Genomic DNA, 27,354 nt, shown 5'->3' on the forward strand with positions numbered 1-27,354 from the left:
AGCCCACGGGGGGGTGTAGCAATCAGGAGCCGGGGCGCTCTTGCATTCTGGAGGATGGAGATGCTCTATGAGTAGATGAAGAATTGAAAGATGGAGGCGCATAGGACTCAACCGTGCATTTCTTGGCGGAAGGCGAGGTACAGGACGTGGAATGAGATGCCGAGGGATGATGGGGTTGGAGCGCACCCCCACGGCGGTGACACGGTGGAGGCGCCCGGCTCCCCCGCCGGCGAGCAGCGGAAGTGCCGCGGAGTTGGAGCGGGGCCGGCGTCGCGGCCGCTACTGCTGGCCGAACTGCTGCCGCCGCCGGGCGGACAGGCGGACGCGCAAAGCCGGGGGCGGGCGCGGCGGGGCGGACCGGCCCCGATGAGGCGCAAAGAGAAGCGGCTCTTGCAGGCGGTGGCTCTGGCTCTGGCGGCCCTCGTCCTGCTGCCCAACGTGGGGCTTTGGGCTCTGTACCGCGAGCGGCAACCCGACGGCAGCCCTGGGGAATTGGGGGCGGCGGTGGCCCCCGCGGCGGTTCAGGTGAGTGGTCTGCGGCCGAGAGTTGGGAGCACTCTTTCTCCCACTTCGCTCCCACCCTGCAGTTCCTTGTTCCAGCAATCATTTATGTCTGCTCTGAGGCATCCCATTTTGGGGATGGCAACATCGAGGCTTAGGGAAGGTCAAAGACTTATCCAGGCTCTTGCTCCAGCCTAAAACAGTGTTCAGCCATAGGCCCTTTTCCTAGTTTACTCCACTCCTGTTATTGCCGTCTATAATTCCTGGCCTCTTCAGCTCTCTCTTTTTCAGAGGACCCTACCTGCATCTCCGTGCCACCCAGGATTGTTCGTTCTGAGGTAGATTCTGGTCGTTCTTGTCGGTGTTCTTCAGATAGTCTCTACCCCTAGCCTCCACTCTCACCTGCTGATTCTAGTGTTTCGAATCAGACCAGATCCTTCCTGGTTTGCTGTCTACACAGGCACTCCTAGGTCTTCCATCTGGAGCGAGCTTGCTTTCTCTCTCCCCTCTCTCCCCTCTCCCCTCTTCTCTTCTCTTCTCTTCTCTTCTCTTCTCTTCTCTTCTCTTCTCTTCTCTTCTCTTCTCTTCTCTTCTCTTCTCTCTTCTTCCCTCCCCTTTTCCTTCCTTCCTTCCTTCCTGTGTATGTGTGAACTTTACCTACATGTATGTCTGTCTGCACCACACAGGTGCATGGTGCTCACTGAGGTCAGAAGAGGGCACAGGTTCCCCCAAAACTGGAGTTACAGATGGCTCTGAATCACAGTGTGGTTGCTGGGAATCTAACCTGGAAGACCAGCCAGTGCTTTTAAACAAGTGATCCATCTCTCTCCCCACCTCCCACATCACCCAGTCTTTATCCTAGTCAAATTCTGTGCCTCTCTCTCGAGAATACTAAGCCCATGCTCCAGAGGTGGTCAAGGACTGAGTGCCTGTCATTGAACTTGCGGCCTTTGACATGAGTCTAGAAGCTCTGGTAGAGGATTCTCCAAATGTCCCTGAGCCACAGGTGTCAAGCACCCCCAGGACAGAACACCTCTAGCCTTCCTTCTTTGTACTAATGAGAGATGTTTCTTGTAGACAAAATTGAGATGCTCTGCCTCTTTAAAGTTGTATGTATGTGTGTGTGTGTGTGCGCGCGCGTGCGAGTGCATGTGTGTGTGTGTGTGTGTGTGTGTGTGTGTGTCCATCCATGAGTGCGTACACTTAGACTAGCAGTCTCCTGGCTTAGATGAACTCTGTCACTTTCCTCCAGCCATCCCAGCTTCCCTACCCCAGCTCCTGACAAACGTGGGCACGCCACGCTTGAATTATTCCTCCAGTGGGACATCTAAGAGTTGCTTACGGGATTTTCTTCATCCCGTGGGGAAGTGGGTAGATGTGCGCCAAGGTCAGCCTTGACTGACTGCTGGCTGGCCTTGAGGGAAGAGGGCTGACTTCTTGAGATTGATGCTTTACCCACCCCCCGCCCTCCAGTGTTAGGGCTTCCATCTGGGCATTCTGGCTTCTGGGGCATGGAAGACTCTTGGTCTACAGAGCGGATCAATTTAAACTTGGCTTGCCACTCTGATAACTTATAAATCATCTTCAAGGTCCAGGTGATCTATCTGGTAGATCTTACTGTTTGGAAAGTTAAACCCAGTTTCTAAATCCCTGCTTCAAATTCTGAAAGCTGGTCTAGAGCTCTCTCCCTTAAACTCTTTGTCTGAGCCGGGTTTTCCTGTGGGAAATCTCTTTCCTCTGTTGCTGCCCCATGGGGCACCAGTGTCAGCAGGCCAGACTCCTGTCCTTGGCTTAGCTGTTGACTTGCTGTGCATTGATGAGTCTGGTCTCCCACTCTGAGCCTTGCTTGCTCCGTGTGTATAATTTGATGCCAACATTCTGTGATGCTGTCAATGTGCCAGTGGGGAGTGGGGCAGGGCCACCTCTTCTTTTTATTTTTTCCCCCTTTCCTGAGGTCCCTTATAACAGTCCTATCTCGGGATGCTCTGATGAACACAGCCCTGGCCTAGGGGGGTGTGTCCAGCCAGGTCAGACTCTCCCGAGGAATAGCTGTGAGCAGTTCTAAAATAGCCCCTGACATTCTGCCTCTGCATGGAGAGAGCTCTGCTGTGAAGGCCAGAGACATCCTAATTTTCATTTTCTTTAGAGCCAGATGTGTAACAAGAAGGTCAAGGTTAACTGTCAGTTTGGCCTTAGATTTCACGGTGAATTACTGACTGTACAAAAGGCTATTGATGCAGTAAGGCCACCTTTTGAGCAGAGAGAGAGAGAGAGAGAGAGAGAGAGAGGAGAGAGAGAGAGAGAGAGAGAGAGAGAGAGAGAGAGAGAGAGAAGCAGCAACTGAGTACCTCTTGGAGGCGCTACCTGGCTACCTGGACTCACTAAGAGGGCTGAGCTCTGGTTTGTTTTGTCTGCCTCTCTGGGATGGCATAGAGGGGAGGAAGAAATAGTGAAGGGTACCGAGGGCTTCTGTGTACTTATCATTGCTTCTTGGGGGGTCACAGAAGGGAACTGTTTCCCAAGGATGGGGCCTGGTAGGTGCAGCAGGATTCAGCATTCATGGGCTGCCTGTCTGGTACAGGCTGCCAAATTTCCACACAGCCCCTTTGTGTTCCATTCTCCTGCAGATGCAGAGCCCTCCGATCCCTCTCCTGAATGTCAGCTGGCCTCCAGGAAAGAAGCTGGCTTCTCCCACCCCTCTCTGTCGGGGGGCTAGCTGGGAAACAGTGTTCAGCACCCAGAGTTGTGGGGACCCCAATGAACCAGTCAGCACTCTGGCACTGTCTGGAGTTATCTCCGTGATCTTCCTGGTAGAAATAAGTGCTGGTCTGGAAGGTAGCTGAGTTGATCGAGTGCTTGCCTTTGGCCAGTCCTCAGCCCGTGGTGCACGTCAGTAATCCCAGTACTCGGGAAGTGACAGGAAGAGAATTGGAGTTCAAGGCCAAGAGCCAGGAACTCTTTGAGAACTGGCTTCTCTGGGTAATGGCATCTGTTTGGTAGAGAAAGGTGGAATCATGGAATCCCAGTGTCTATGACTTTTAAGTATCAGGTCTTTTTCTCATTGGGTCAGAGCTGAGCTTGGTTCTTAGAACATCTGGAAATCAATAACACTCCCCTACCCCCACCCCCGGTTTCAGTCTTCCTGTGTAGTAGAAACTTCCCCGTCAGCAAGTTTAAGTACCATGGAAATGTGGTCTGGAGTGATTTCTTTACTTTTCCAAGGTGGAGTTGGTATCCTTTAGGCTGCTAATCACTTCTCTGTCAGCTTGGCCAGATGAAATCCGATGCCACCGGGGAAGGGTTCTTGACTTAGCAGAGCAAATCTGCTCCTGCCTCCTTCTCCTCTCGGGCCTGCTGTCTGCCAAGGATGAGCACAGAGAGAGGTCTGACTGGTTCTCTCCTGCCCTAAGCCCATTGTGACCTCGGGGAAGCGGTTTAACCTCTCTGGCCCTTGTCTTCCTCACTTGTGAAATTAGGGTAGATTCAGAAAGAGGCAAATGTCTATCATAAGGGGCCCACCCACCTGTGGCCAGGGCAGACAGTGCTAATCAGGTTTTACTACCACCAATCCCAGACTTGGCCTCAGTCTGTCGTTCAACAAAGCTTCTCACAAGTGGGGTTGCTGGTATCATTTACTTCTCTTTTTTTTGGAGGTGTGTGTGTGTGTGTGTGTGTGTGAAATAGATGTTTTGTTACGGCTTTTCTGATTCGGATGCCCCAAGATTCCCTGAGTTTGGAAGTATGTGTCGGAAAGGTCTAGAGTCCAGCTGAAGCCCAACTTAGGAATCTAACTTCTCTCAGGCAGCTTTGTGTATGTTAGCTCCGGTGACAGATAACAGATAATGGAACCCGGGATGGGAAAGCAAAGGCCTATTTAAAAGATAACCATCTAGCTTGCTAATTGTACCTTGTCTACAGCCCGCTCTTATTCGGAAAATGGCATCCAGGATGTCTTTTGTTGCTGTATAAAAGGCAACCTGGGGGTGAAGGAGGCCTTGTCGTAACTCACTGTTCCCTTACAGTGGCGTCTGCGCTTTGCACATCTACCCGGTCCTTCTCATCGGCTATGGAGGCAGAGGGTTTGTATAAGAATCTTGTTTCTCCAGAGAATCGCTGTTCCCATGGGTTCGCGGAGTGGGGACAGGAAGTAGATCCTACAGGTAGGAGTTCCCATGGGTTCCACAGTGGCCTTCCTGCCTGCAGATGTCTGGAGACCGGGAAGGTGGAGTGAGTTTGTTGAACTACTGAGGGTATCAGAGCAGGTGGGGGGGGCGGGGGGCTTCAGACGACTTCTAGTCCAGCCCCCTTCATTTTTGTCTGATGGAAACTGAGGCCCCCCAGAGCAGGGTGATGGCTGAAAACAAGTTCTCACAGGAGAAATGCAGACCAGAATGCAGCGCTCCGAGGTTCACGCTCCGTTTCGCAGCAGAGGCTTTTCCTCCACAGACTAATATTTGCGCCTTCCCTGCCATTATTTCCCCTGAGAGCCAAGATGATCTCGCTGAGTCCCTGAGGCCAGCAAATAAAATGGATTAAACGTTAGGGCTGTGAAGGGACCTTGCTTGAGGCAGAGAGATTCAAAGGTATGTGGTACGTGGCAGTGTTGCTGTCCACAGCAGACAGAACTAACTGGTCCTCAGTGCCCCCCTTATGTTCTCTTCTGTATCAATTTCGAATAACAGTGGATTCAGCCTGAAATGCTACGGAAGCTCGCAGGCTCCTCCGGGACCATCTGGTTCTCAGCATTGGATGATCTGGGTTCTCTTGCTTCTTCTGGATTTTTCTCTGTTACTTCTGACCTAGACGGAGTCTCTATGGTAGCAGAACATGATTCTGGCAGAGTCTGTCTCCGTAGAAGAGAGAAGAAACCATCTTTCTTATGAGCCCTGCCTTCCTGTCCCAGTTTAGGGTTGCCACGCCCAGGACCTGTCACAACCACACATCTGCTGGGGCGGGGGGGGGGTGTACTCCACCCATGCTGGAGATGGGGGGTGGGTTAGCCCTCTTAGGTGGGAGAAAGGATAGCTCCTCACAGAAGAATCTGAAAGAAAAAGATGCCCTGGGCAGAAGCCAGCATGTCTACACAGAGCCTGGTGCATTTCCCCAGGCATTGGGCTCAGGCATCACCAGGATACACCTCTTGGATCCCTTGGACTGACCCTCATATGCAGAATCTGTAGCTTTAAGTTTGTGTTCCCATTAGCCCTGCCCGTCTTGGACTGAGCTTCAGAGTGTAGCCTTGTTCACGGCTGGGGACGCTTGAGCCCAGGTTTTTTTGCCAACACTGTGTGTGTGTGGGGGGGGGGGGGCTGGAAGCCGTCATCCTAGTTCATCCGACCAGTTCTGTGGCCGCCTTCCTCTCCCCTCACACATGTCCTGAGTGCAGCCCTTCCCCTCCACACACCAGCCAGCCAGTCCACTGCACATTTTCTCTCAAGCTGAGAAAAGAACTTCTCTCTCTCCCTTGCTTCGACTTTTTTCTGCCTGGCCCTGTTCACTGGAGGAGGCGGAGTGTTCATACTTTGGAAGCTAGCGGAAGCTAAACAATCCCGCTTGCTGCTGCGGGTGGGTGTGTGTTTATGCGTGTGTAGCTTTCTCTCCATGTGGCACCCTCTTCTCTCTTATCTTCCCCGTGGTTCCTGTCTGCTGCCCTCTGCTGAGTGCTGATAGGAGATGGAAAGGGAGAAAGCAAGCCCGGGGTTTCTTCTCTTCGCTCTTGAGAGAAAGCTGAGCTTCAGATGCTGGAGTTTTCTCCCACCTTCTCAGGAGAGAAGCCACCACCTAAAGCAATATTTGTAAGAACGATTACAATGTTGCCGGGTTAGAGGGATGGATGGCTCAGTAGGTAAGATGGATGCTCAGCAAGCTAGAGGACCTGGGTTTGAATCTCCAGCACCCACATAGAAAGCCAGCCAGGCAAGGCTGTGTATGCCTGTTACCCCAATATTGGGGGCATAGACAGTTGGATTTCAAGAGCCTGCTGACCAGCTAGGCTAGTCACAAACAGCCACTTAGGTACTTGGTAGTAGAGAAAGTCACTGTACGTCCTGTTCTAGCTTCTGCGTGGATGGGCATGGGTGCACACACCTGGACGTTCACATACATAACCACACAGTTGTGCACGTGCACCCACACGCACACATGCACGTCTCTCAGCTCATCCCTCCACTCCCTCCTGTCTGAGCTGAGGGGAGAGGCCATTCATTACCTTGGGACTAAGCCTTCCCAATAGGCAGGCCCCTGACATGACCTTCGTGCTCTCTTAGTCTGTGTCTGGGCAGTGTTCACGATCCCAGCTTTGCCGTCCCACAGCCTGATTCAAACCTCCCAGGCCTAGGTAGGCCACCTGACATCTGTACCCTGAAATCCCTGGTCCGTGTCACAAGAGTGACACTAATTATCTTGGAACTTCTTTCGAGGATAAACTCGCCACAGGTCACCGAGTGCAAAGCCCTAAGTGCAGTGCTTAGCTCAGAATTAGAGCCCCCTCCCACCAACGGCAGACAAAATGGCCGTGCTTCAGCTCGACCTGGCTTTGGGTAGGGACTGGTTTCTTAGCTTCTCTGTGGCTGAGAGGTCGTCACTGGAAGGTTAGGGCTGTGGGAGGAAGGTCTGGTCCACACGGAGGCGGCATAGCTTCTGAGCATACCATAGCTGGTTGGTTGGTAGCGCAGTGTGAGTGATGTCACGTGCGCCAACGCTTCTCTTTGCACATAGGTCTTTGACTATTTGGAGCCCGAAGCAGTCTTTGGGTGGTGGTGCCAGCCCTCTTCACTAACTACCTGGGAGGGAACCTGAACATCTTTCTAGAATTCTCTCCTGAGCAGTCGCCTCCAGGAAGTGTGTTTGTCCACTCTAGCCCCAGGAGTTCTCCCGAGCCTTCCTTCCCTCAACTGCCTGCTTGGATGGGGAGCCTTCCTGGGTGCCCGCTCTCCTTGGCGAGGCATTCGTGCCCATGTGTCCCACGCTGTGGTCATTTCTGACCGGTGCAGATGACTTCACTCCTGGTTATTCCCACATTACTGCCAGACAAGCTCTATGGTTGGTTCTCAGTAGCCACTGGCCAGGGCTGGAGGCTTAGCCTCAGGAATGGCTTTCCGTGGGTTTTGGGGTGCTGGGAACCCCAAGCCTGGCAAGGATGGCGACCTCACAGGATGTGGCTAAGCTTCATCCCTGGAGCTCCCCGCACACACGTCTGAGGAACCAACCCCTTCTTGAGCCCACTCCAGCCGCCGAGGGGATGCCCCCAGCAGGCCTCTTCTCTGTAGCTTTCCTGTTGGGCAGTGAGGAATAGCTAGCTCTCTGCCAGATGCCAGCAGGTCATGCTCCGAGCCTGTGTCCTGGTCTAGATCCGGTCTGAGTCGTGGTGACCTTTTGCATGCTCCACTTTGGGCTGGGAGCCTGCCACCTGCTGCCTTCCAGGGCAGGGTTGTACCTGTGGGACCAGGGCAAGGTGCCTGAACCAGGAACCCCAGGGGAAGGGTGGTTTCGTGGAGAACTCAGCAGCTTCTCCCTGTAGCGATGAGGGCAGAAGGGACCGCGTGGAGCTGTGAACCAGTCCTATCTCATTCCTAGGCCTGGCTGTTCCTATTTTAGGTCCCGGACTGGCCTTTGAAGCATCAAGCTCCTTCTCCCCAGATGAGCATGTTACACTGTGTCACAACACCCTGGTGTTAGCTTAAGATGGGGTGGTTGTGGTCAGCAAGATGCAGTAGCGCATCTGTAGCCACACAATCAAGCTTAGTGGGGGAAATGGGCTTGTATGCTTCTGTCCACTGCTGTAGAGCCGCTGGCTGTGTGACTGGGTTGACTCCAGTCTGTCCCCTCCTTTGGCGTACAGAACAAGTTGGAGGTCACCACTGATAGGGTAAACCCAGTGCCTGTTCCAATAGCTGTTGCTTCTGGAAGGCACCGAGTGCCCAGGAGCAGTGTGGAGGTCCCAGCTGGACATGGGCCTTTGGTCTCCTGAGAGCCTGGGCCTCCGGCTGTGTGCTGGTGTGCGGTTGCTGATCAGAACTTATAGAGCTGGGGTGGAACAACTGGTGGAGGTGGGTGTGGCTTCCCATTGCTCACGAAGGCGGCTGTCAAGTGAGAACTGTTTCTTCTTGCCTGTTTCCTCCTGTATTGATTGTTGTCAGCTGCTGACAGCAGTGTGTGTGTGTGTGTGTGTGTGTGTGTGTGTGTGTGTGTGTGTGTATTTGTGAAATAACTAGTTTCTAAATTTGGTGCCTAACTTCAGCAAAAAGTTAATGATTCTGGTGCACTGGGGTCTCTAATATGGATTCCTGGTTATTCTGTTGACAATAAGTCCTAACAGCTGTTTCCCTCAAAAGGTCTTTTTTCATTATTTGTGTCTGGGAGGTAGTGGGGGATGGGTGGGTGTGGGTGCACTTGTGCCTATAGGTGCACTGATGTGAGGGCCAGAGCCCAGATGCCAGTCTTTGGGCATTGTCTGCCTTGTTTCTTGAGACAGGGTGAGACTGAGGCACGATGGTTAGGTTAAAATGACTAGTGAGCCTCCTTCTGTCTCTGCCTCCCATTCTATTGTTGGGTTATCACTGTGTTGCCACGGCTGGCTGCTCTCGATCTGTTTCTCTGTCTGTCTGTCTGTCTGTCTGTCTGTCTCTCTCTCTCTCACATTCTCACTCTCTCTCGCTTGCTCTGGTTCTGGCTTTCTTTTTTCTTTTCCTCCAGCACCCCCTCCTCCCCTTCCTCTTCCCCCTCCTCCTCCTCCTCCTCCCCTTCCTCCTCCTCCTCCTCCCCCCTCCTCCTCATTCTCCTCCTCCCCCTCCTTTTGCATGACTTCTAGGCATTGAGTTCTGGTCTTCATGCTTACATGGGGGAGCACTTTATAGACTAAGCTAAGCCCCACTCCCGATTCTAGTCCCCCAGTTTATATGTATCCTCTAACGGATTCTAAACCCTGGCTCCTGGGCTACACTTGGCCTAGGCAGAAGCTGTGGCTTGTTCAGGGCTGGCCCTTACTTGGTTAGACGTCACTGTGTTTAAATGGTAGCAGCTGATAAAGCCAGTCAGCATTCTGGCATGGATGGGGAGGGTCTCTTGAGACCCCATCCCCTAGCTGAGGGGCTATTGACAGTTGATGACTGCTAGAGGAGGGGGGAGTCATTTGTCCTTGAGGGTGTGGCTATTGACAAGTTGTCAATGCTCCAGTGGACACACCCCTGTGAGCAACACTAATTGGGTTCAGTGGGTTATTTAAAAAGAAGGCGTGGAGGTGGGAGGGAGGGGGAAATGATGTTCAGGGAAGTGAGGGTTGGGCGCTGGAGGGGAAGGTAACCAAATTACATTGTATACGTGTATGGAACCATCAAAGAACAAACCACACAACCAAAGGATAAATTGTTAATTAATTCATCTTTTTAAGAAATTTTCTTATTTTGGGTCTTTTGGGGTAAAAAAGTCTGAAAACCTGGCAACTAGACCCAGATGTGAGTGTCATAAGAAATGTGCTGGGTCCCCTAGCAGCTGCCCCTCGAGACAAACCCCCAGCTCCCTCCAGCTTTTCGAACCCTGTCATGCTCTGTGGCCCGAAACCTGGAACCTCACCCTTCCAGTTATCAGTTTGTGGGAGACCCTTGAAAACTCGGTGACGAGATCCTAGGCTGAGAGGGTGAGTTGTGCCTGAGCCTTGTAGCTCGCAGACTGTGGTTGTCCAACGGACCACCTAAGCTTATATGCAGCTTCCTGCTCTATCTCACCAACATGGGGGTCCCTTACTTCTCTCTCAGTCTCTGAACTTGGCCCCTCCATGTCTAGTGAAGCTCACTCGTTGCTACGAGGCTGGAGGCAGTAGTTCATTCGAGGCAGGAGACGGTAGTTCATTCGCAGCTGTTTGGACATGACCTGCCCTGTTTTCTTCTATGCTGGGTGTTAGCCTGCTCCGGTTTTGCGTTCCTATATTGGGAGAGTGGCTGGATCTTGCAGGAAAGTGAGGACAGCTTCCTCAGCAGTGGGGGACTCAGGTGTCCCAGAGTCATCTGAGAGTAGAGGACCCCCGTGTTCGGTCAGATTGGGGTCCCCAGCAGAGTACTGAGGGAGGCAATTCAGTTGTACACAGCCATGTAGGTCTGAGTCCAAGGCCCTTGGATGTAGTGACCACAGTTCAGGGACTTCTTCCCCTGGGGGCTTTGCCACAGCTGCTCCGTGAGTGCGGGAGGGGAAGCTCCAGCGGGAGCCCTGGCTGGGGGGGGGGGGAGTACAGTGTTGGAACGACAGCCTGCTGTCTTTGTCCCCTGGTTCCTTAGCAGAGACAGTGGTGGTCACTTACTGAGCTAGTCTGCATTTGACAGTCAGTGTGACTACCTTTCTTTAGCTCCCTCGTCCCCGGGTAAGGGGGGTTCTGCTTGTTGTCATTACGCAGACTGGACAGCGGGCGGAGGACGCCTAAGTAACTTCCGGGCCTGTGCAGAAATAAGCCACAGTGGTTGCTCCTGCTTAGGCTCCTGGCTCCCAGGTTTGTGCTCTTAGCTGCCAAAACTGATTGACCCCAAGGGGAGTCATTCACCTCTCCGCCTGTGAAATGGAAACTGAGTGTCCTGGCACGTGAACAGTGTGCGGTCAGGAGAGAGTGGACGGCTTCCCACCCACGGCCCTTCTTGGTCTCCCCTCAGCACAGTTAGTTGTCTGACTCTAGCACGGGGATCAGATCCTGGTCCCTCCTGTCCCCAGCCCGAAGCCTGCTGCTCTCCAGCTCTCCTGGCAGCAAGAAAGACAGCTGACAGCTCCTGCCAGGGCCTGAGCCAGGGGACAATGGGGGACATTGAGAAGGCCGTCAGGTGCCAAGCCAGAGGTAAGAAAGGGACATTTGATTAGTTTCAACCCAAATTGTCAGGCTCTGCTCTCTTTCTCTGTGCAGCGGTTAGAGGGCACAAAAAAGGTACAGAGGCTTCCCTCCTTGGGGCTGGTGCCAGTTCCTGATTGGGCGGCCATCTTAAACCCGAAACTCTCAGCCATGGGAAGCTCACCCCACTCCCCCCTCAGCAAGTTCCTCAGTTCCCCCACGGTGGCTCAGGGTGACAAAGGATCTCTCAGTCGCCCTCCACTCAGCTTTTCTGCCTCTTCTCAAGCTTGTCCTTTCCTAGAAAGCCTTACCTGACCATTCGCGGAGGAACTTCTCTTCTCTTGGAAGTAAGTGTAGAACCTACTGCCTGGTGCTAACCTCATGCACCTTCAGGCTCGGCAGAAGGAAGACATGTTTTCAAGCCATTGTAACAGGAGCTTTGGATGGAGGTGGGGGGGAGGGTAGAGTGGATGGGATCCCAGATCCAACGCACTTTCCCTGGGAGTTCTACTACCAAACGTGGCCATTGTGTCTGGGGGTAATTTTTCAGTCAAGAGATCCCCTGGGCTTGTGGATAATCTGATTTCTGTTGCAGCTACTCAAATATGCCATCGTGGGGTAAACATGGCTACCTTAGGAGTGAACATGCTGTGTTCTGATAGAACACATCTTTGCGGAACAGGCAGCATGCTAAGCAGGCAAGGTCTGATTTGTTGGCTCCTGTTCTGGTCTCTTCCTGATAGAGGCGTCCCCAGTTGACAGATGGAAGCCTTCAGGAATTGTTTGACCTTGGGCTGCCCCCCCCCCAACCGTGCAGTGCCTCTTTTGCAAATTGTGCTCACTGAGAGGAAGAGTCTTGAGGGTCCTGCCAGGTCTGGACACACAGTGAGGCCCCGAGTTCTCCCCAGTGGGTCTGGCATACCATTGTCGCTGAGCAGAGCCCTGCAGAGCAAACCAAATAACTCCGTCCTGCTGATGCCCCACCGGGTGCCTGCCCCACCTTTCTGAGATCATAGCCCCACCCTCCTGTGAGATCATATAGTCCAGTCAGTACATACAGTCAGAGAATGTCATAGGCAGAACTCAAAGGTACCTGTCCCTCCTCTAAACCTCTCCAGCAGCCTGCCAAATCAGCGCCCACACTATATTCATCTCTCCCAACCCAACACTCTGGCCGTAGTGGACGCCTTAACGCACCAGACATGTGTCTCCCCCATGACCCTGGATGTAGAATGCTTTTCCCAAAGAATGGTGCATGACTGGGTCATGATCTTCGAGGTCTCAGCTCCAGTGTTGTCGCCTCAGAGAGACCACGCCCCCTCCCATCTCTCTGCCGTGTCTCAAACTGAATTGTCCATACTACAATTCAGTTGACTAGCATGGCCTCACTTGTCATTTCCTGGTTCATGGTTCTGCCAAGCACCAGGAGGGTAGGTACCTTGCATGCCTTATTTACTGCTGCATACACGGTGTAGCACATAGTAGGTGCTCAGACTGTTGGCTGAATGAGTGAATGGATGGTGCATAATGCTTGTCTCGAACACTCTAGAGGCAGGGCCATGACTGCTGAGCCTACTCTCTTCTCGCACATCTCGTGTAGACGTTCTGGGACCCTGGTGCTGGGAGATGCTGCACACTTTCCTCTGGGACCCTGGTGCTGGGAGATGCTGCACACTTTCCTCTGGGACCCTGGTGCTGGGGGGATGCTGCACACTTTCCTCTGGGACCCTGGTGCTGGGGGATGCTGTACACTTTCCTCTGGAAGAAAGAGAGAAGAGACAGCCTTCCTTCTTCCCTGGTGAGATGCGAGGGCTTTGAGAGTGTGAGCTCAGAGTAGCAGCCAAAGACTGTTGGCAGAGCTTGGAGGAACCCTAGCAGGACTCCACTTCTCTCTCCCAAGCTGTCTCCATCCTCAACCGCGGGGGTTGCTTGGTGGTACCCTTGCCTGAGGAGAGTTTTATGCATTCCCTTCAGACAGTCTTGGCAATTTGAGATGCCTTCTTGGGGCTGGTAATTTTACCTGTGGTTCTTGGGCTTGTTTCTTGGTAGCAGGAGAAGGTGTTTGCTGCAGGCAGAGCTGAGTACCCCGTCGGTCTGTGGTCTATGGTGGGTTTCTGAGGAGAAGGGCTCCTGGCCAGGCCCTGGCTTTTCCTAGGCTCACTGACACATGGATTTGAGTGGGGGTGAGGGTGGGAGGGTGGTTAACATATCTCCCAAGTCAGGCACTAAACTCCTAAGCCCCAGTACCTCAGTAAGACCCTACATGGAGGAAGGGTGGTAACTGGATGAGGTCATGCTGGAGTGGGTACATCCTTCATCCTCCATGACTGCTGGGGCTCTTTAGAAGAGGTGAAGAGCCACAAAGGAGAGAGAGCCCTGGGAACCTAGAGGTACCATGGGCCAGAAACACGTGGCCTGCCCAGAGCCGTGGGTAACAGTCTTAGCCTCTTCCTGTAACTTCTGCTCCATTTTAGTTTATGGGAAAGATTCTCTCCTGAGAGAACATGATGTGTCACACTGCATACATGTGTTCTTTAACTAAAGCCGTGCTCCTGATTAGGATCAATAACTCTTTCCATCCCTCCTCCTTCTCCTCCTCCTCCTCCTCCTCCTCCTCCTCCCTGTCCGCACCATTTTGTTTTGTCCCAAGTTCCTACATTGACTGCAACCACAACAAAAAAAAATTCATTCTGAGTCCTCACTAAATTGATCTGGAGGATTACCGTGTGCTAGATACAAAAGCCATACACACACACACACACACACACACACACACACACACACACACACACCCGCCACCTCCTTCAGAGCTCCCAGACTAAAGGAAAACACAGACAGGTTCTGGGTGCTGCCTGGGAGACCAGCATCACACTGTGGGGTTCTAGGAGACAACACTGATCAAGGTCAGAAAGAGCTTCTGAAAAGAGATGATTCTTACATAAGCCAAGACCATGTGCCTAGTAGGACTGCATCTCCCAGGTAGCAGAAAGGGGGACCTTCTCCCAGCAGCAGTGGGGAAAGCTGAAACTGCATGTATCTGGAGAGGTTGGATCTTAGGCTCTGACTGCTGGCCTGGGAGACTCGGAAGCTATAGGATGGTTGAGGCATAGGATGACTGGATATGAGCCATGGATATATGAGAAGAAACCGAGGCAGAGATCAGCCGCTGAGGAGGGGGGAGAGTAAATCCTATCATTCATCTTGCTGTGTCCAGGTGACAGTACAGCCACAGCACTTGTCACTTGAAGTCTCTGAGTTCCAGATGTTGGTGACTCTGACTGAGGCTAGCTGTTTTGCCAGGCGTGGTGATAAGCCTCTGCTGTGAAGAGACACCATGACCAAGGCAACTCATAAAAAGGGCAACATTTAATTGAGGCTGGCTTACAGGTTCAAAGGTTCAGTCCGTTATCATCAAGGTTAGAAGCATGGCAGTGTCCAGGCAGGCATGGTGCAGGAGGAGGAGCTGAGAGTTCTACATTGTGATCTAAAGGCAGACAGAAGACTGCCTCCCAGGCAGCTAGGAGGAGGGTCTCAAAGCCCATCCCCACAGTGATGCACTTCCTCCAACAAGGCCACACCCACCCCAAGGCCACACCTAATAGCTGGGCCAAGCACATTCAAAGCACCACAGTGGGGGAAGGGGCGGCAACCTAGTCAGCACTGTGGGACGGGAGATTAGGGTACGGTATGGAATACTCAAGATAGTCGTTGGCGCTTGAGGAGTAAAGGCAAGTGTGGGACTGGGAGACACTGGCATGTAGGCAGAGCTAGATACGTGATCTAGAAAGATCTGTCTTCTAGTTCCCGGAGCAGAAGAGTGCCCAGTCATGAAACCATGTGGCAAGATTGCTCTCCAAGCATTCTCTCTTTCTCTCTTCACTGAGGCCAGGTGAGGCCGGACACGATGGCCCTGTCATGGAGCCGCTGTACAGGCTGGTTTCTGCTTCATTCAACATGTCAGTCACTCAATAGCTTCTGCCTCAGTCCTGGATGTGCCCCAGGCTTCCTCTGCACTTGACATTCCAAGAGGAAAGAGGAAAGGTTGGCTTTCCCTGTCCTTGAGGAGAGCTACAGCGCTGGACAGGTCATTCCAGGGCAGAGCTCCTGCTGAGCTCCTGGAGGAAGCAGAGTTAAGGATGCACTGCAGCCCCAGACTGCCTTCCTTCCCAGCGGCTCCTCCCTCCCCCGTGTCCCTCCCCACATCAGTCTCACAGCCTGTTCCTGTGATAAAACCCCTTGACAAGGGGCTGGAGAGATGGCTCAGCAGTGAAGAGCACTGGCTGCTCTTCCAAAGGACCCAGTCCCTCATAGCAGAGAAGTCAGGGGCCAGCAACTTGAAGTAGCTAGCTAGCCCCATTATGTGTCCAATCAAGAGCAGAGAGAATGGATTCAAGCATGCTCAGTGCTCAACTTGTTTTCCTTACTCTTAGGTAGTGCAAGGTTCAAAGCCAGGGAATGGGTTGGGCTTCCCACATCAATTAATACAATATAGGCAGTCCCACACAGATATGCCTACAGGCCAGCCCCATCTACACAGTTTCTTCCTCAAAATTTTTTCCCTAGATAATTTTTAGACCATGTTGACAGTTAAAACTAACCGTCACACTGCCTTTTAACCCTAGGCTTTTACATCCTTGTTTTTGTTTTTTAAGCGGCTTTTACTTTATTTTAGTGCATGGATGTTTTGCTTGTAGGTGTGTCTGGGCACCATGTGCAAGCCTGGTGCCTGTGGAGCCCAGACGAGGGAGTCAGATGCCGTGGACCTGGAATTACAGACAGTTGTGAGATGTCACATGCATGCTGGGGATTGAACCTAGATCCAATAGAAGAGTACCACGTGGGCTTAACCACTGAGCCACCTGTCCAGCCCAAAGGAGCTCCTCAGCTTCCAGTTTCTACTTCCCAAGTGCTGGGACTGCTGTGCCTGGTCTGAGACTAGGCTTAAGGCCACAGGTTTGACTGGGTTTGAGCCCCAGTCGGGCACACGTGTGTGAGCTGGGTTGCACGCTTTAATCTCTCTGTTTTCTCATTTTAAGCTGGGCGTGGAAGGCTTGGGGGTAGGGGGAGACTGCTGCTCAGTGGTGGGCATCTGCCTTGTGTGCTTGGGGTCCTGGGTTCCGTTCCCAGCACCACGGGAAAAGTAAAATAAATAAAATAACGGGAAGTAAAGGAGCCGCGATCACAGAACCTGCTTCCTGGGCTTCTCGTGAGGATTGTTGTACGCGTGCGTCGTACGTGTGCATCGTACGTGTGTGTCGTACGTGTGTGTCGTTTTGGCGTTTAAGTGCTTGGGTGGAGATCGGAAGACCGTTTTGTGGAGTCGGTTTCCCCTGATATCTTGCATGGCAAGGGTTTGCGCCTGCTCAGTAGTCATCTCACCAGTTACCAGACTTAAATGAGTGCGTGTGTGTGTGTGTGTGTGTGTGTTACTCCAGGCCTGCCCTGACCCAGAGCTGCTGAAATGATTGTCCTGGGAAGCACCCTCCAGCCAGGGCTGAGGTGGAGGGCCACCCACTGGACTCCTGACTGTATCGGAGAGGGTACTTCCGTGGGCAGAGGAGTGCCTGCCGTGGCCCTGCTCCTGGAGTGTGCTGGAGCTCTTCCTGCCAGGGTGCTAGGGAAGGTGGCTCCGGGGAAGTGTCTCAGAGCGGGCACTGCACTAGGAAGCCAAGCCACTCAGGGAACAGGAGCTGGGGTAGCTGCTGGCATCAAATGCTGGCATCAGATGCTGCTGGTGGAGAAGTGGGCAATGAAAGCTCCAGACCTGGGGACCTGCCCATGGCAAGAGCCTGGTGCCAGGGGCACTGCCTCCCCTCGCTGCCTGCCCAGCTAGCATGTCGGGGCGACATGGCAACCCCTTCTTGTGCATTGTGCTGCTGCTCAGCTCCTTTTAGGGGCCACAGCACACGTGTTACTCTGAAGGGAAACAGGTTTAAAGGTACAGAGAGGTTTTTGCCTGACGGGCAGTGACAGTGTCTTTGGAGCCTAAAAGTAACAAACTTAATAAGTGACCGTCATGGTTTGGCGTATTTGAAGTATTTTAATAAAATACTTCAGGTGACTGACTTATACTAAAGTATACTAAATGTTTACTTCTCGGGGTGTGGAGACTAGATGTCTGAGCTCAGGGTACCAGTGGGCTCTTTTCCTGGTAAGAGTTCTTCCTTGTTTACAGATGGTTGAGCACTTGTGTCCCATAGCTTAAGGCCTCAGAGTCTGTTCTTAATCTTATTCGTGGGGGCCCCACCCTTGTAACCTGTGTCCTGATTTCCTCCTAAAGCCCCACCTCCAGATGCCATGAAAGTGGCAGCTAGAATTTGAACACAGACCTGGAGAAGCGTTCAGTGTGTGACCCTGGCGCCGGTGCCATCTGTTTGGGAGCATCTGCGGGATGCCTGCATTGTACTACACGGCTGCCTTGCCGGGGCCTGCGGAGGCTCCTGTGATCAAATGCTTTTATTTTACCCTGTGACAAAAAAGCAGAGACGCACTGGGGGAGGAATAAAGACTGCGAATAAGGCCGCGTCTATTCAGGTCAGACTCTGTCACTAAACAAGTTAATTTAAGAAGTTATTAAAAATGCATCTTGGATTTGGGAATTGAAGCTAACGGCTGGTTGACCCGTCTTATTTCCATTACTTTGCTTCTGGTTTGTAAATTACGCTGCGGCTCTCCTGAGGGTTCTTCAGCTGCTTCCTGCTCTAGAATAGAGACCTGAACTCTGCCCCAGGCCCCTCCTCCCCCTGTCGTCCTCTCCACCTCCCTCCTCCCCAAGTGCAGGACCTCCTCTTCTCACAGCAGGCTGTGCTTTCTTGGTGCTTGGACATGCATGTGCACACAGGCATACTCCAAAAACATGCGTGTACCCAATATACTATGCATATACATCAGCTATGCACACATGTGCCAAACACTTACGGGCCACACATGCATGCACTGCTCATGCACTACACACACATACAAACGGACCAGACATGCATGCCAGCGCACACTCACAACACACAAGTTTGCACGCACTGGAAGCGCTCCCACACATCCAGTTCCCCATGCTGATGCTGTGGTCCCTTTCAGATCTCACCTCTGGCGTCTTCCCCCGCACCCACCCCGGGTGGGACTTCCCTGGCCCACAGCCCACTTATGGATCTTCTCCCTTTAAAACTCCACATCTTAGTTTATACAGTCTTAAACTCAGGTTGTTTGACAGTTCTTCTTGCTGTTAACTATAAATCCACAAGGACTGTAGCTGTGTCTGCTTCCCCACTGTTTTATCCCTCCTGTTTTACACAGTGCCTGCCCCGGGTCAGACCTTATGAGTGACAAAAGCAATGAATAAAGTTGGATGTGCTCCTGGACCAGAATTAAAAAGGGAAGCCTAGCTGGGCATAGTGTCAAGGGGTGGCATCGTAGGGTCATAATCTCAGCTCTCAGAGGGGAGAAGATCAGGAGTTCAAGGTCATCCTTGGCTATATAACAATTTCAAGGCCAGCCTAGGCTACGTGAGACCCCTGACTAGAAGAAATAACAGGTGTAAAGAGTGATATGGAGAAACTGGCAACCTTTGGGTGTGGGCTGTAGTTAGACAGCAGTGTTGTGATCATGTTGATGTCTTTATTCTTAGGAGACATACAAATGAAAAATAAAGTTATTTCAATCTTCATATGGGTCAGAAAAAAACAGTTGGAGACAGAGAAGAGGAGGGGAGAGAAATGGGTGTGAGGGTGGGTGGCTGTCAGATTGCCGAGAAGGTGGTGGAAGCTGTTTCCCCTGCTTGGGTCTATCTTTGAGTTTGAAATTTATACTAGAGAATTACATAGCTCCTCAAGCAAGCAGGGTACAACAGCGTGCGCCCATAGTAATCCCAGCCCTGCAAAGGCTCAGACAGGATTGCCACCGTGAGTTTGAGCCATGCACATGAGGCCCTGCGCCCCCTCCCCCAGTTGTCTTTTCTTAAAAGGACAAAAACAAAAACAACAACAACAACAAAAAAAAACCCCACAGGGGAGCTGAGGACAACTCTCAGTTGCTAGAGAGTTTGTCTATCTTGTGAGAAGTCCTGGGTTCCATTCCAAGCACCACATAAACGGAACACGGTGGTACAGTCCCGCCCGGCGCTCAGGAGGTGGAGGCAGGATCAGGAATTCCAGGTCATCACAGAACAAAAAGTAATAAAATATAAAATTGCATGAGTAGAAGCGAGTGAATAAAAGAGAAAGGAGGAGCTGGGAGGAGGAAGAGGAGCCTCGGGTCCAGAGGCAGAGGCAGGAAACTGTGGAGAAAGGCACCTGCCAGCAGGCACTGTGGCCCTGGGTGGGCGTGGAGCTGTGGCTTCCTGTGGAGGTATCTCTATGTCAGGGAGGGTGCTGTGCTGTGCGGTCAGGCTCCACCGCGGGGTCCATCTGCCTACGCCCCTCTCTTTCTTGTGATGATTTTTTGATTGTATGAAGCCAGGTGGGCTTAGGTTTACAGCCTGATGTCCAGTTTTGTAGATTGTTCTTTCTCGGTTAAAATAAATAAATAAAACCCCACGGTTTTCCTGTTGCCCACCTGTTCTTGAACACACTGTATTTCCCTTCTTTGATTATTTATTGCTATCTAAAAAATTACTCTCACACATGGGAGCTTACTTAACCCACGATTATTTCTTTGCTCTGGGTCTGGGTGGGTCGAGGATTCTGGCTCTGCTGGAAGGTTCAAGCTCTGGGTCCTGTGAGATGACAGTTAAGGGGCTGGCTCAGTAGGCGGACTTTAAACTGGGCGTGGGCGTGGGTAAACTGGGCGTGGGCGTGGGTACGGGGAGGGTGGAGGCAGAAGGATTGGAAGCGCAGAGCCATTCCTAGTGACTAGTGGGTTTGAGGCTAGCGTGGGTTACACGAGTCTCTGGGTAAATGAACAGATGAGGGCTGGTGAAGCCTGAGAGCCTGAGTTTGAGCCTTAGAAGCCATGGTGAGAGGAGAGGAGAGGACCAACTCCCAGAACGTTGTACTCTGATTGGTCTCTCTCTGGGAGAGGGGGAGGGGGAGGGGGAGGAGGAAGAGGAGGAGGAAGAGGAGGAGGAGGAGGAAGAGGAAGAAGAGGAGGAAGAGGAGGAGGAGGAGGAAGAGGAAGAGGAGGAGGAAGAGGGAGGGGGAGGAGGAAGAGGAGGAGGAAGAGGAGGAGGAGGAGGAGGAGGAAGAGGAGGAGGAGGAAGAGGAGGAGGAGGAGGAGGAAGAGGAGGAGGAGGAGGAGGAGGAGGAGGAGGAGGAGGAGGAGGAGGAGGAGGAGGAGGAGGAGGAGGATAAATGGGGGACCAGGGAAGTGGCTTAGTGGTTAAAGCCCTGTCCTGTAGATATGAAGACGACAGTGTGAATTCTGAGAATCTAAATGTCAGATGGGCATGGCAGCCAACCTGTTATTCCAGATTCTGAAGGCAGAGTCATGGGATCCCAGAGCAAACTGCCCCTGAGGCTAGCCATATTGATGAACTCTGGGTTTGATTGAGCAACCCTGCCTCGATGACGAAGGTAGAAGAGTGATCAGAAAGAACTTTCAGAGGGCAGGGAAGAGGAGGAAGAGGAGGAAGAGGAGGAAGAGGAGGAGGAGGAGGAGGAGGAGGAGGAATGAGGACTGCCCTTAACTCAGAGAGGCCATCCCATCAAGATGAGGAGAGTGATAATTCACTGACTGACCTGAGACCATGATTACCTGAGAAGAAACTGACAGGAAAACACCAGTAACTTCCATTACTCCATTGTGGGGCCTGAGGTATCACTGTCGACATACATAAGTGGTGTAATTAAGAAAAATGAATGTCAGAGTCATCTTTAGCTACACAGAGAGGTGGAGGGCGATCAGAGCTGCAGGAGAGACTGTGTCAGAAACCCAAAATGGAGCTGGGGGATAGCTCAGTTGGTCAGGTGCTGGCCGTGCAGGCATGAGGTGCTAAGTTCAGATCCCTACATCGACAGTTGAAAAAAAAGGAAAAGAAAATAGGTATGTTGCCCAGGTGTCATCCCAGAGGGAGAGGACAAAGATGGATGGATCCCCGGTGTTCATTGACCAGCCAGCCTAGACTAGTTAGACTAGTTAGAGTTACAGGTTTAGTGAGAGACCCTGTCTCAAAAAATCAAGACGGAGTATGATGATTGATACCCAGTGCTGACCTCTGGCCAGTGCGTGAATATGATGTACTCACATGCATAGGCACACAGCGCACGCACACATGCACATAAAGATTTAGACAACTAAAATAGTGTTAAGGGATTGCCGACAGTTGAGAAGCAGAGGTGAGGTTGGAAAGGGATCTCAGGAGAGTCAGCAGGCATGCCTGTCTGGGACAAAAGCCTGGCCACTGGCCTTTCCTCCCCCCCCACCCCCTCCATCCCCGGCCAGTGGCCTTCCCCCCACCCCCACCCCACCAGTGGCCTTCCCAGGTCTCACTTGGTCTCACCTTCAGTAGCCCCAGAGCATGCAGGTTACCTGCTCTCCCCTCCCTTTAGTCCGCGGTCGTTTCTACCTGTTCTTTCTGGAGATGGACGTGTGGCTCGGCTCTCCCTTGCCTCTGAGAAAGCAGAGGCTGTGCTGGGTGACAGTGGCTTGCGCCTGTCACTCCAGCACTCTGGGGGCTGAGGCAGGAGGATCACAAGTCCCAGGCAAGCCTGCTGCTACAGAGTTACACCCTGCCTCATTCCTACTAATTAATTAGTTATTAAATGGGTAGTCATGCTGTAGCGACCAGCTACCTGGCCTCCCGGCGATCAAACTCTGCTTCTTGAGCATTTGATTCTCCCTCTCTCCCTCCTTCCCTCCTTCCTTCTTTCTGTCCCTTCCCCCTCTTGTTGTATTCCCAGCAGCTCCTGGGTTATTAGGGTGTATGAGGCTTTGTCCCTCAGCCAGGGCAGGGTGGGTCTCACAGCACTGGACACATGAAGAAGGCCTTCCTCTGCTCTAGCTGCTGTGGCTTCTCAAATTCTGGGCACGAGGGACCTAGATGACTTAAGTATTGTCTGTGACAGTATTGTCACCTCCATTGTCACCTAATCCCTGGTTTCTGCCACTGGGGCTTTTGTTGCTTCCTGTTAAGGGTGTCTCCGTGAGAGAGGGGGATGTGTGTGTGTGTGGGGGTCATCCCAGACAGTACTTTACAAACTCTATAAAACACACATGGAGCCGGGTGTGGTGGCGCACACCTTTAATCCCAGCACTCGGGAGGCAGAGGCAGGTGGATTTCTGAGTTTGAGGCCAGCCTGGTCTACAAAGTGAGTTCCAGGCCAGCCAGGGCTACACAGAGAAACCCTGCCTCGAAAAACCTAAAAAAAAAAAAAAAAAAAAAAAGACTCCAGACATTTAAAAATAAATAAATAAAAGACATAAGCAAACCCCTCAAGGAGCAGCAAAATCCCAGTGCCCTCCCACTTCCAAAACCCTCTCTTGTTAATTTCACAGTAAACCATAAGTATCTGAAAGTTAAGGCAACCTTTTTCAGCCTACCAGACAAGAGGCTTCAATTGTGGAAGTGGCACCTGGTTTTCAGAGAGCCTGAATCTGGCCTCCGTTGGTGGTTTTGGATGGCTAGACATCAAGACAACCTGATTTCACATAAGCGAGAAACTTCCTTGGTTTTTAACTCGTGAACAGAACCTGGATGACTCCCTTGTTCTATATAGTATCGACCCATGAGAGAAATCCTCCACTGGCCTCCAGAGAAGGGTGCACCTTCCGCCCGCCATGCTTTAATTATAAGAACATTACCTTTTACCTCCTGGTCAATTTGTTTCCCCATGTGCTCAGAGGTTTAGCGGGAAACTTGCCCATAAAATACCACCCCAACAAGTATTGACCGGTTAGGGTCAGGATGATGAATAGATTAGCCCTCGGCCTCCTGGAGAGCTCATAGCCTCAGTTCCCTCCTCCCCTCCTTCCCTTCTCCCCTCCTCCCCTGCTTCCCTCTTCCCCCTCTTCTCCTCTTCCCCTCCTCCCCTCTCTCAATCTACCCCACCCCCACCCCTCTTGCACTGCTTCTGTCTGTCCCGCTCCCACCTCCTGGAGAGATTCCAGGACAGCCTGTCTCCTGATCACCTCTGGCCCCCAAACGTGATGTCGGGATGACATGATAGCCCTGTTGCCTCCCTGTGTTTATGTTGGAGCTGAGCTGTGTGTGTGAAATCTGAGGCTGGGGGATGGTAGCCTCTGGCCCCCTTCTCTGTGGAATTGTCATCTAAATCTGTTAGCCTCTCTCTCAGTGGCCATCCCTAACCCCTGCTGTGCCTGTCCCCCCTCCTCTCTCAGGGTAGAAAATGGGATGGTGGAGAAGGTGGAGAGGGCTCCCCCACCCCCACCCTGCCTCTGAGTGAGGCAGCATCAGTAAGGGGGAATAAACAGGATGATAAACTTTGACCTCTGCCCATGAGGGCTCAGCAGCTAGGTGGGTCTGGTCTCCATCTTGACCCTGCCACTGTCAAGGAATGGGAAAGGGTGAAGGAAGAAACTGCCCAGAGGCTGGGTAGTTTAAGAATCCTCAGTGCATCTCTCTGTAATGGAGATGACAGTTTCCGACTTCACAGGCGTCCAAGGATAGGTGGGGCCGTGTCTGGCAGGCTGTACAGCTCAGATCCCAGTGCTCTGAGATCCTTCTCTCTTCGAAGCATGCTGTTCACCTGGCTTGCTTTGGTGTGAATCAAAACGTTGGGAGAGGTAGCGGGAAGGGAGCTGGCCTCATACCGCCCCCCATCCCCACCCCCACCCCCACCCCCCCGCCAGCTTTCTCCTGACCCAGGCCTAACTCTCCAGTCTATCCAGTTCCTAACTCCCTGGAACAGAGCAGCCCTTGTGGGCACGGTCAACACTTCTCAGCTGGCCAGCAGGCCTCCCCCAGCTCTTAGGCTCCCTATCATCCCAGAGTCCTCCCAAGCCTTCCCAGCCTAGGAGAGTGTCTCCAGAGTTTTGTCTGAGTCCTTCAGAGACATTTAATTAATTACAGTAGAGGTTGGGAATTGGGGACTATAGGATTTCTCCCTTGCCCCGTGCCCGGCTCTCCATGAGCAGATACACGTAGCTCAGTGTCTTGTAGAGTGGGATCTCCAGTTTTTTGGGGGGAGGGGAAGGGTTTCGAGACAGGGTTTCTCTGTATAGCCTTGGCTGTCCTGGAACTCACTTTGTAGACCAGGCTGGCCTCAAACTCAGAAATCCGCCTGCCTCTGCCTCCGGAGTGCTGGAATTAAAGGCGTGCGCCACCCCACGCCCGGCTAGGGTCTCCAGTTTTACAAGAGTACGGTGACAGTTACAAGGCATGGTGACAAAATGGCAGGAACTTTAGAGTGCTGGCCATAAGCAAGTTGTAACTGAGATGGAGCTTACATTCCCTCATGGCAAGCGTGAGGGCTCATTCACTTCTGAAAGCCTTCTGGGACCTTCTTGCTTTTGCCACTTGTTGCTTTAAAACCAGCTTACCGCTTCTACTTTGGTTGCTGGGCCCTAGGGAAGAAGGCAGCCCATGGCGGTGGCAAGAGGGGGGTGGGGCTAGGAAGGGGAGAGGGTTATAGGCCAAAGTGGCTCCTCCCTCAACTGTGCCTTTCTCCAGCCAGGAAGAGGTAGCCGTCCTTGTGGGACCTGTGTGGAGAAGCCCGAAGCCTGCAATTTTCCTTCACCCTGCTGACCACCACTTGTTCTGTGTGATCTCTGTGAAGAGTCCACTCTTTGTACATTTTTTGGCATTTTTTGGCATTTCCAGAGATTGGACCCAGGCTCTCGAGCCCCATAGGCAAGATTTCAGTGGCAAAGCCCTTCTTCCTCTCCTGTCGCTTTCTTCAAATCCTGTTCTGCATGACAACCGCAGCCATCTTCCAAAGCCTACATCTGTGCATGTCCCTTCCCAGCTCAGAACCCGCTGCCGGCCCCCATAGCCGTGATGATAGAACCCAGAGTTCTTGCTGCCCAGGCTTGGCACGATCCAGTCTCTGTCACTGTCCCCAGCCTCTTCTGCTGTCCCCAGCTTCTCCCCCCCCCCCCAGCCCTGTTTGTGCTCCACCTATTGCCCAAGCTGGGAAGGACTTCCATCTTGGACAGCTCCCACCCAGGTCCTCCAAGCAAGTCAGTCAGATCCCTGCTGAGACATCACTTTCTCCACTGCCGTTCAGACTGCGTGGGTGGCCTAGGAGCCCTGGGCTTGTGGATGTGTCTGCTCCTCCTACATCCCAGCACAGCCAAAGTGACCTTGGCAACATCTCCTCCCAGCCCAAGGGTGCATGTGCTCCTGAGGGCTGTACATTCATGCTTCACTTCCTGCCACAACCCCAACCTCTAGCACCATGCCAGCCAAGCCGCGGAGGAAGACAGGATGGTGCGTTACCACACCTAGGAGCCAAGCACCTGTCAGACTCGCACATAGCTTTTGGGCCTGCGCCATGCCCTACCTGCTAGAGACTGAATCCTTAAAGAGAGAAAGGAAAGAAAAGAAGAGAAGGAAAGAATATTCTTCACTGTGTGTGTGTGTGTGTGTGTGTGTGTGTGTGTTGAACACTCTCTCCCAGAGCCAGAATTCTGGACGTGGCTAGACAGTCATTTCCCTGAGTGTGACAAGACCTTGCAGTGATCTGGCCCAAGTCCAGTGTTCAGAAAATTGATACTTGACCCAGAGACAGTGACTTCAGTATGATTCTAATACGTATCTCCCTCCCTGTCCTTGCTCTCCTTCACCTCCCTTTCCTCATTCTCCCCCTCCCTCCCTTCTGTACATGAACACACTCCTGCGCGCGCGCACACACACACACACACACACACACACACACACACACACCGTGAGATGACATAGAGGCCTGATACTTCCCACACTCCCGAAGTATTGATCTTTGGGGAGAGTGTCAGGAAGTGCAGGAGAGAAAATTTGCCTCCTTGCAACCTCAGTTCTGAACAAGGGAATCTTGGCAGACTGTTAACTTCCTCTCTGTAAAAAGAGCTTCGCTTCAGAACACCGCTACTTATTTTTAAAACTCTGAAGAACGACTTGGGTTCTGTGACTTGGGTGGGTTTTTTTTTTTTTTTTTTTTAAATACAGGAAATTCCAGATGGTTTATTTTTCTGTCTCAGAAATCCTGTCTGTAGGGAGGAGAATGATCCGAATGGTGCTGAGAGCTCTGTCTGAGAGGCCGAGCCCAGCGTGGACAGAACGTGGTCAGTGCTTTCGGAGGTGCCAGGCCATGTGGCCTTTTTGCGTGTCTGTAGGGGAGAGCCTCGGTCCTCTTGTGTTCCCTCAGCTCCCAGGTAGCGGAGAAACCCAGGCTCCACACAGAAAAGATCTGGGGTGGAGGTTGGGCGCTCAGGAGAGAAGGGAAGCTCTGAGGAACCTAGCAATTACATTTCCTGGAGAACTTAGCTGTGTGCTACCAGTGGGAGGGAGGGCTTACAGCAAGGATCCCGGACATGAACTTGGAGGGTTCTGGGAAAGACCTTCCACTTGAACAGAGGGGAATTTTCCTAGAAAAATAAAGTCTTACCATAAGTGCCTGTCCTCCAAAGGTCACACGTTCTCAAAGCAAGGGACATGATCATGACTGGGACTGTATGTAGCAGGCCCATTGCAGAGTTCTGGGTGAGGAAGGGGCAACCTGGGCTAGATTAGGCCCAGCACCCTCTGACTGCCCATATGGTGCAGGACACATCCTAACTGTTGGAAAACATCAGTGGGTCCTATGAGGCTTGGTCTTTGGGTCTTTGGATACAGCAAACACTTGTGGGTTTTGTCATAGGGATGTGCAGTGCTGTCTGAACATAGCCCTCCGTGTCTGCTGGATGGGTAGGCAATTTGGACCTTATGGTCGAGATGCATGAGCCTGCAGGAGCAGAATCATTGTGACTCAACAGATGGGTGGGGCCAGAACAACTGGAGGCCAAGCAGCTCCAGAGAGGAACCTGTAAGAATCGGATGCAGGGGCTGGAGAGATGGCTCAGTGGTTAAGAGCACTGACTGCTCTTCTGAAGGTCCTGAGTTCAAATTCCAGCAACCACATGGTGGCTCACAACCATCCATAACAAGATCTGACTCCCTCTTCTGGAGTGTCTGGAGACAGCTACAGTGT

At 52.4% G+C, this 27,354-nt stretch overlaps 1 protein-coding gene across 1 annotated transcript in view; it reads left to right on the plus strand.

Moving 5' to 3' along the window:
• Window positions 1-255: 255 nt before the first annotated feature.
• Window positions 256-27,354, plus strand: part of Galnt10 (polypeptide N-acetylgalactosaminyltransferase 10) — a 144,189-nt gene continuing 117,090 nt past the window's right edge. Inside the window, exon 1 of the mRNA XM_021211815.1 lies at window positions 256-525. Coding sequence (XP_021067474.1) covers window positions 367-525 — 159 coding nt within the window. The 5' untranslated portion in view covers window positions 256-366. The remainder of the gene's footprint in view (window positions 526-27,354) is intronic.

This window comes from Mus pahari, chromosome 14 (assembly GCF_900095145.1).
Source record: "Mus pahari chromosome 14, PAHARI_EIJ_v1.1, whole genome shotgun sequence".
NCBI classification, from domain to species: domain Eukaryota; kingdom Metazoa; phylum Chordata; class Mammalia; order Rodentia; family Muridae; genus Mus; species Mus pahari.